We start from the raw sequence: 9,276 nt of genomic DNA, 5'->3' as shown, positions 1-9,276 counted from the left end.
GGCATAGAACTCCGAGAGGTCTGCTCAAGGCTTAGTGTCCCCATCTGATTGATGAATCACTAGATACAGCGTCATATGCCCTCACTCCAAATGAATGCTGCAGAAAAGTTTCGAATTGAATCCAGGCTTCGGGTACACAGCCTAGTGAGTAAATTGTACTCCACTACTTCTCATATTCTGCTGGCTGACATTCTGGAGGTGAATATTTAACACTGAAAACATTTCTTAGGAGACAATATAACGGTCCCATACTACGAAAAAAGTAAAACTAAGCAATTTCCTCAATTGTGCCAAAAGTTGAAGGCCTAAAGGACCCAGAAAGGTTTCAAATTGCAAGTCTTGGATAGAACTATCAAACTTTAAAAAAAAATTAAAATTACTTCTGGCCTAAATGCAGTTATGGAAAAACAGCCTAAAATTGCTTGTTTCTTTACTTGTTTTATTTTTCATTCAAATCTTAGCCAAATTAACTTATTTACATAATTCTTTCTGTACTGTGTTCCTTGGTTCAATGTCCTCAGGTGTTTTTCATACATACTTACATAGATACATTATCATTATAGACTGTTATGCCTTTCAGCGTTCAGTCTGCAAGCCTCTGAGAATTTACTAAACGTCGCCACAATCCTCGATTTGCAACTAGTGTTGTGGCCTCATTTAGTTCTCAAGTTGTTTCCAAGGAGTCCCTCGCCTGTCAAATGGGAGTGGGACTCCATTACTCCCATAGGTCCGAGGCTTGCTTAAAGTGTTCTGAGCTCGGTAAATTCATGAAGCAGGATGCTGCCCTACTTGCACATAGTCCAAGTGAGGATCTCTCCTCTAACGGGTTATGGACCACCGGTGAATTGTATAGTCCTAGCCGCCTGAGCACAAGGAGGGCCACGACTCAGAATATGTCTGAGATGCCCACTCCTATTCCATAGCAACTGGTATCCCGACTCTCAGGACCACTTACTAGGCCACTCAGCCGTTGCTCATGGTTCATGAACTAGGACGTGACTACAGTAACCCACAAACATGAACCATTTTAAATGTGCACACCAAATATGGTTTTAAGGGCTTAAGTGAAACAATGTATTGACTCACATTAGCACTCATAGTGGTAAAGAATGATAAACTACTATTCTAACTGACTGGATAACAATGATTAAGAAAAGGACTGTAATTTTTAGGAATAAATAAAGAATATTTTCTCATAATTTATTATATTTTATTTACCTAAAATTCATAGCTCATATCCCTAGGATGTTTCCAAAATTCAATTGCTTGCCTGTGGAGTTTTTTCCATAAATGAGACCCAAACCAACTGACCCATGGTGTCAGACTGCAAAGACCTTCAATCACTGAAAATCATATTCAGGGCTGCTGATGGTGGGATTTGAACCCACTAGCTTTCTTTTCTAGTATCCACTGTATAACAATGGATCCTACTGCGCTTTCATCATTTCCACACATTCCCACTGCTTTCCCCAGTTTCATTCATTTGAAAGCCATTTCCACCTCCTCCATCATGATTTCACTCTTGCATTCTGTGTCCTCATAGTCTACCTCTATCATCTCATCTACAGCCCTTCTCACATTCAAGAGTTCATCAAAATAATGCTACTGTCTTTTCCTTGTCACCTCTGATTTTGTTATCTCTCTGTCTCTTTTTCTTTTTTTCCTTTCCCCTGCTTTGTGTAGACTCTTTCGTTTCTCTTCCTACAGCAGCCTTTTACTGCTATACATGACCTTTTCCAACTCATGAGTGTTGGCTAGAACATGAAGTAGTCTGCAAGATACCAGCACCTGTTAAAAAGAATTGAACATAATGAAAAGCTGCCTCCTGGTTCAAAAGGAGTGGGTTACATAGAAAACTTTGAAACGCATCTGCACCGAAGTGTCAAGGACAAAGGACAACTTGTTCAAGTGGGGTTTCCGCAAGGACTCGCAATGTGTGTGATAAAGAACACTCCTTATAACTTGATACAAGTCACTGTGCTGGATGCAGAAACCAACAATTGTACTTCCACACTAACAGCCAAACTTAACGAACATCCTCATTTAAGAAAGTCTTACTTACAATATTTCATTCTCATGCTGGTGGGTACAGTCAACATGACCTTGAAGCAGTAGGAGGCATTGACCTCACTGGAGGGTTTGACGCATATCTGGCTCCCCTGCTGGACAGGGAAGGAACAAGTGACAAACTTAAATGCAGCAGCTTGGAGCACCATTGCCAAGTCTCTCCTACCGATCATAACAGGTCATAGCTAGAATACTGCTTGTTAATTATGTTAATGCTATTAAGGTCTGCAGTAGACTGAATGATATGGCAAGCTTTTCTCTAGCACCTCACTTGTTCAAGGTAAGTGTTCCCACTTTCTGGCCTATCCAAAACCAAGAACACAGAAACCCAAGTCATTTAGTTTAAGATGTTGAATGTTAAAATGATAGGAAAGTCTGTGGAAACCATGGTCATTACAAGATGTTCTCATACTTCTGTTGCCCTCTAGACTTTTCAAGCATGCGACTCAATGAACAAAGACCATTTCTCAAGTTTTATTTTTGTGATTTTCTCCTTGTTTTTTAGTGTGACATACTCTATTTTCAGACTAAGAGGTTCTCAACCTTGCTACAACCTCATACTGTATTAACTTCATGATGTTGCACATATTTTTATATATTCTTTCTCATCCTGTGTATTTTACTGACATTCTCTTGTAGTTTTTAACATTTTCACTGAAGATGGCTCAAAAATGAGCCGAAACATGTTTGATTAGAATTACTCCATCTAAAAGATGGATATATACGTATTGAATAGGAGGATGCAATAAATCCTTTCCTTTGTAAAGTGAAACCATGGTCAGCAGGAGTCACTCTGCATGATGAAGTGCACAATGAACACGTGCAAGGATCCTTTAAAGTTGTGCCCATCAGCGACAAGATGGAGGAGAAACAGCTCCGCTGGTATGGTCACATCAGAAGAAGAAATGAACACCATTTAGTACAGAAAGCGCTTGCAATCAAAGAGCCAAAGAGAGGAAGAGGGCGTCCTAAGGCAACATGAAAACAAACTGCTGAAGTGAAGTGCCATTAGATCTGGTACAAGAACGTCAGACATACTCTCTCCGAGTCAGACGAGCCGACCCAGAGTGAGCTCGGGTGTGCCTGTTTTATGGATACATATACAGCCAGGAAAGGAGAATAAGAAGAAGAATGTCTCTAAAAACCATAGGAGAAGCAAGTGAACACTTCTCCTGCTGTGTATCATGCAGTACATGTATTTTGATGAAGTTCTACCTCACATTATAAACTGCCTGAAGTCCTGATCTTCCTTCACCATAGACACTTGATCCACTCAAGACATTCTGTAGTAGATTAACGAGTCACGGTGTGCCATCATTCTCTGGGCTTCATCATCTAGCCATGGACCAGAATGGCAAGAAACCTGTATTCGACGTGTATATGTGTGTGTGTATTTCTTTGCCGCATTATATGTATAAAAAGTCACTTCTTTATTGCTTATCAAATTATTATTATTAAGCGTATGGAATTTACATAATGGACAAGTATATACAATCTTATACAAAAGAAAAACCTGCAAAGAATACATGGTACAAAGTAGGGAACAATTACACATGGATATCTAAATTATTTATCCACTGCACTAGAGATACTGAGACATCAGCAAAGTCTTTCCGGTCTCCACCATAAGCACGCAGAGGGCATTCGTCCATTATATGATGCATGGTCTCGACCAATGCACCACAATCACCTGCTGGAGAGTCCCTGAAGCCCCACTGGTGAATGGAGAATGCAGATCTTCCACAATTATCACATGACCATTATAATAATAACATTACCATATTTATTCTAAACCAGAATATTCCATCTTTACTCAAACTGTCTATTCTTCCATTCATTTCACTTGTACTCAGAATATATGAAATGCTGCAGTTATGTTGGGATGGGATTAACAGAGGTAGCTGGTGGAGGGGGGGGGGGTGTCGTCTAAGGAGTCCAGACACCCCAGGAGTTTTAATAAATGTACTTTTATTGAGCATTTTATAGATCATGTATATTAATATTAGCTTCCAGAGTCCGACTCATTGGCTGAATGATCAGTGTTGAGGTATTCAGTTCAGAGGGTCCCACGTTCGATTCCCCGCTGTGTCGGGGATTTTAATCGCGTCTGATTAATTCTTCTGGCTTGGGGACTAGGTGTTTGTCCCAACACTTTCCTCTTCATATTCAGACAACATACTACACTACCAACCACCAAAGAAATACACAACAGCGATTACATCCTTCCATGTAGGGTTGGCGTCGGGAAGGACATCCGGCCGTAAAAGAGGGCCAAATCCATATGTGAAGCACAGTTCGCACCCGCAACCCCACAGATGTGGGAAAAGCAGTGGAAGAGAAGAAGAAGAAGAATATTACTATTAGCATGAATCCACCACTCTTACTTGTATCCAAGGACACTCATTTCCTTTTTAGTTATTCTACACCACCTAAACTCTGGACACCTATCAAAAGAAAATTCTGGATGAATGGGCCCCACCCAAACCGAAATCCTGGCTACACTACTGGCTCTGACATAAAGTTGCAGTACTATAAAGCTTCAAAAATTCAAGAATTTGCTCCATATCTGAATTTGTGTTCACAGTAGCCACCATGCTTCAAATTGCAGTAGAACCTCGATAATTTGAAATCGGTTAATTCAAAATCCTGCCTAATTCAAAGAACTAAACACATGATAAATATTCATATTGAATTTGAAAAATGAAATTTAAGAAAAGTAAACTTGACTCAAACGGTCAATAAAATTACAACCATGTCCCGAGCACATCTGAAATTTAATTACAATAAAACACAAACAACGACAGTCGGACCAAATGGAAGTTTGCATGATTTTATGTTTGTCAGTAATTTATCCAAGTGCATTATTTTAATACCGTAAATTCACCTTGTTATGTACATTCTGGGAATCGTTTTTTTTTTCATGTCATATGAAAGGTTTAAACTATAAGTTAATTGCATGCAGTAATGGGTCTTCGAATATTTTGTGATGCAGCAAGAGTTGGCATTTCTGAATCATGAGTTCAAAGATATTAAAATCATTCCGTATTGATGGTTTATTCCTCTCTAAAGTGAATCACAAGTTGGCAGTTAATTCAAAGTCCGATTTCTGCATCCCAACGACGTTGAATCAATGAGGTTTTACTGTATTGTGTTGCTTCATACCGCTGTCATCTGTTGCCTTTGAGTATACGTACAAATGGTGCAGTGCACTGTACTGCTGCTGCATCAATATTGCTACCACTATCACCACGGCATTTTGCACCAGTGTATGGGATACTTTATTGGAAACTTCACATCAGGAGTTTATAGACAAATTAGAAAGGCATGTAACTTTGTAGTTCACCTCTGTGGTGTAGTGGTTAGTGTGATTAGCTGCCACCCCCGGAGGCCCGGGTTCGACTCCTGGCTCTGCCACGAAATTTGAAAAGTGGTACGAGGGCTGGAACAGCATCCACTCAGCCTCAGGAGGTCAACTGAGTAGAGGTGAATTCAATTCCCACCTAAGCCGTCCTGGAAGTGGTTTTCTGTGGTTTTCCACTTCTCCTCCAGGCAAATGGCGGTATGGTACCAAACTTAAGGCCATGGCCACTTCCTTCCCTCTTCCTTGTCTATCCCTTCCAATCTTCCCATCTCCCACCAAGGCCTCTGTTTAGCATAGCAGTGAGGCTGCTTGGGCGAGGCACTGGCTATCCTCCCCAGTTGTATCCCCCAACCCAATGTCTCACGCTCCAGGGCACTTCCCTTGAGGCGGTAGAGGCAGGATCCCTCACTGAGTCCGAGGGATAAGCCAACCCTGGATGCTAAACATATTAAGAAAGAGAATTAAGAAAGAAAGAATGATATAACATTGTAAATGGTAACATATGTATTACAGAATATATTTAAAATATACTGCTTATTTTATCACAATGCCAATGTGAACCTAATTACACATCACAATTTCTGGTAAATTCATCCAGCTTTTCTTGTCCACAGAGTTGTTGTTCAAAAAATGTATTCCAATGTATTTTTGTCCTGTAAAATTAATTTCAACCAATGTTGATTTTAGTCCATATGGTACCAATAATTTGTCCCATTTTCATCATTGTCCAAGCCAGTAGATTGTAAACTTGTAAGTCATAGACAAGAAAATAATTTATTTTATATTCACCAAGATACCAGCTTTTTTATTGTTAGTTTGTCTATATGGTTACAAGGTGAATTGATTTCTGGATTAAATAAGGTGAGACAAATTTATTGTGTTTGTGCTTGTTGTGCCTATGACTGAATTTACACAGCAATCCATACCACAAAATCAGTTACATATCTCTTATATGTCAGTAGTCTGATATTCAAAATAAATTATGTATAATGTAACCATTACATTCTCTAATCACTTATTCTTTGCCTCTTTATTTCACCAAATCTGTTTCAGCTCAAATAATTTTGAATGGCAGAGGATGAGATGGTAATAACGTGAAGAAAAAAAAGAATGAAGTGGAAAGCTGGATTAAAAAGGTGAACAAAATGTTACTCGACAAAAAAGGATATTGGACTAAATAACTTAAGGACAAATGCGAGAAGTGGACAGGAATAAAAATGGACAGAAATGGACAGGAAAAATCTTCTTATAACTACTTATCATGTATTTCATAATCTGACTGTGGTTTCTCGCAGACAAAAACATTGACATCTTCGCAAGGAAAATCATAGAGAGCCTTCTCTTCAGTATCCAGAAAGATGCAGTCTCCACTCTGGTCAGGTTCATTCTGGGCCCAGTGTACGTATGCCAGGAGAGACAATAATGTTCCTGTGGGTAGGAAATACACACATCATTACCATGCTCAGTAGATACTCAAACAAGAGTCTAGTGTATGTATAACAGGTCAGACAATAATACTTTAATAATACTTTATTAACGGTAATACCATTTTACACACAACAGAGAAAAATAAACAAAACAACCAAACTAAAAAGAAATGTCAGTGGAATGTAAGAAGAAAAATAATGTACAAATATATAAGTATATATATAAGTAAGTACAGAAAAGTAATAGTCACTTCTGGAGATTATGAAATTTATTTATCAGTTTTGACAATGAGCAATTAAATATATCACTCACTATCACTTTGTTTAGCAATCTTAACATTCATTTAATTGGCCCATTGGATGCATAGTTAGTTTTATTCCAATTTGTAGACAATTTGTGATTAAACCTTGTGCATCTGTCTGGTTACATGTAAGTTAATTTCTTCTGGGAATTGTGGTCAATTAACCAAGGAGTGGAGCAATTTATAAATGAAACATGTATCCAGGAATTCATGGCATTGTGACAGACTGTGCAGATTAAATGATTGTTGTAAGGCTATATGATCAACATTTTCATACGGGAAGCCTGCTCTAAATGAATATAAATGAAGAAATTTATGTTGTATTATGTTTATTCAATGAGCCAATTGAACTAATGTCAAGATTTCTAAACAAAGTGGATATTGATACATTTAACTGCTCATTGTCAAAATTTAGAAATCACTTACACAATCTCCAGAAGTGATTGTTACTTTCCTGTGCTTACTTGTACTATAACCTGTGTATACATTTGTACATTTTTTTTTCTTCTTATACTCCACTGACCTCTCTTTTTAGTTTTTTGTTTATTTTTCTCTATTGTGCGTAAAATGGTCTTTGGGTGTGGCGAGCTCAATGTAACAATAGCCTATATGGATAAAGCAGATATGGTGCCTCGGTAAAAGTTAGAGCGTCCCCTGATAAAAGTGACGCGCAGCTCTTTGGGTGCTGGGAGAACTGTGAGAAGTGGGCAACCAGCACCAAACTACATCAAGATTGTGACAGTAAATGTCCTGACACTGATGGAAAAGACAGAAGAACTGCTTGACTTCATGAAAGAAGAAGATATAGCCATACTTGGACTGGGTGAGACCAAGAAGAGGGGTACGGGAGAGATTCCTCTGAAAAAAGAGGATACAGGCTGTATTACAGCAGAGGACCTGAAGCAAAAAATGGAGTGGCCATCCTGTTTAGAAAAGAAATCCAAGAATATGCGGAATCTACAAAATGCGTCAGCGATAGGATGATGGTGATGAGAGTCCAGTTTGAAAATGGCACGAAAGATCTATTTCAGTTGTATGCCCCACAAACGGGTTGCATATGTGAACATCTAGATGACTCTTTAGAGGAAGTGGAGAGACAGATAGAAGATAAGGAAGTGCTGTTGATGGGAGATCTAAATGCACAAGTTGGAATGGAAAGACAAGGAAAGGAAGATGTTGTAGGGCCCTTTGGATATGGAAATGTAAATCCAGAAGGCATGTTGTTGGTGGATTTTTGCACGAGGAACCAAATGATTGTTGGAAACACCTGATTTAGGAAGAAGAACAGTCAGAAGATTACAAGGTATGGTTGGGGAGACAGACAAACAAAGCCCATGATCTATATATATAAAATAGCTTGTCCTGACTGACTGACTGACTGATTCATCATCGCCGAGCCAAAACTACTGGACATAAAGAAATGAAATTTTGGGCATAGATTCATATTAAGATGTAGGTGCCCGCTAAGAAAGGATTTTTGGATATTCCTTCGCTAAGGGGGTGAAAAGGGGGTTGGAATTTTAAAATGAGTGAATCTATATCTCAAAACTTTGAAAGTTTACAGATGTAAAAATTGGTATTTAGAATCTCCTTTAAAAATAAGGAAATACGTATTTTTTTGTTTTCAGAAAATCCCAATAGGAGGGGTGAAAAACGGTAAAAAAGGGGGTTGAATGCCTTTAATCAGAATACCGGTACTTATATCTCAGAAACTGAAGATATTACAGACCTGAAAATTGGTACTTTTGATCTCTTTTAAAAATAAAGAAACACGTATTTTTTTGTTTTTGAAAAATCCAATTAATGGGAGGGTGAAAAGGGGGGTGAATTATTAAAAACAGTGCATTTATATCTCAAAACTTTTAAAGTTTACAGATGTAAAAATAGGTATTTAGAATCTTCATTAAAAATAAAGAAACACGTATTTTTTTGTTTTCGGAAAATCCCAATAGGAGGGGTGAAAAGGGGTGAAAATTGATTAAATGCCTTTAATGAGGATACTTATATCTCAGAAACTGAAGATATTACAGAGCTGAAAATTGGTACCTTTGATCTCTTTTAAAAATAAAGAGACACGATTTTTTTGTTTTTGGAAAATCCAAATAATGGGGGTGAAAAG

The 9,276-nt window shown here is 38.2% G+C and overlaps 1 protein-coding gene across 1 annotated transcript in view; it reads right to left on the bottom strand.

Annotated features, from left to right (window-relative positions):
* Positions 1–5,929: 5,929 nt before the first annotated feature.
* The window catches only part of LOC136858729 (mannose-binding protein C), a 42,274-nt gene continuing 38,927 nt past the window's right edge, over positions 5,930–9,276 (bottom strand). Inside the window, exon 4 of the mRNA XM_067138476.2 lies at positions 5,930–6,856. Within this exon, the coding sequence (XP_066994577.1) occupies positions 6,681–6,856 (176 nt within the window). The 3' untranslated portion in view covers positions 5,930–6,680. The remainder of the gene's footprint in view (positions 6,857–9,276) is intronic.

The sequence above is a fragment of the Anabrus simplex genome, chromosome 1, assembly GCF_040414725.1.
Source record: "Anabrus simplex isolate iqAnaSimp1 chromosome 1, ASM4041472v1, whole genome shotgun sequence".
Classification (NCBI taxonomy): Eukaryota; Metazoa; Arthropoda; class Insecta; order Orthoptera; family Tettigoniidae; genus Anabrus; species Anabrus simplex.
Note: the sequence above shows the minus strand (reverse complement) of the source record. Positions and strands in the feature narration are given on the sequence as shown.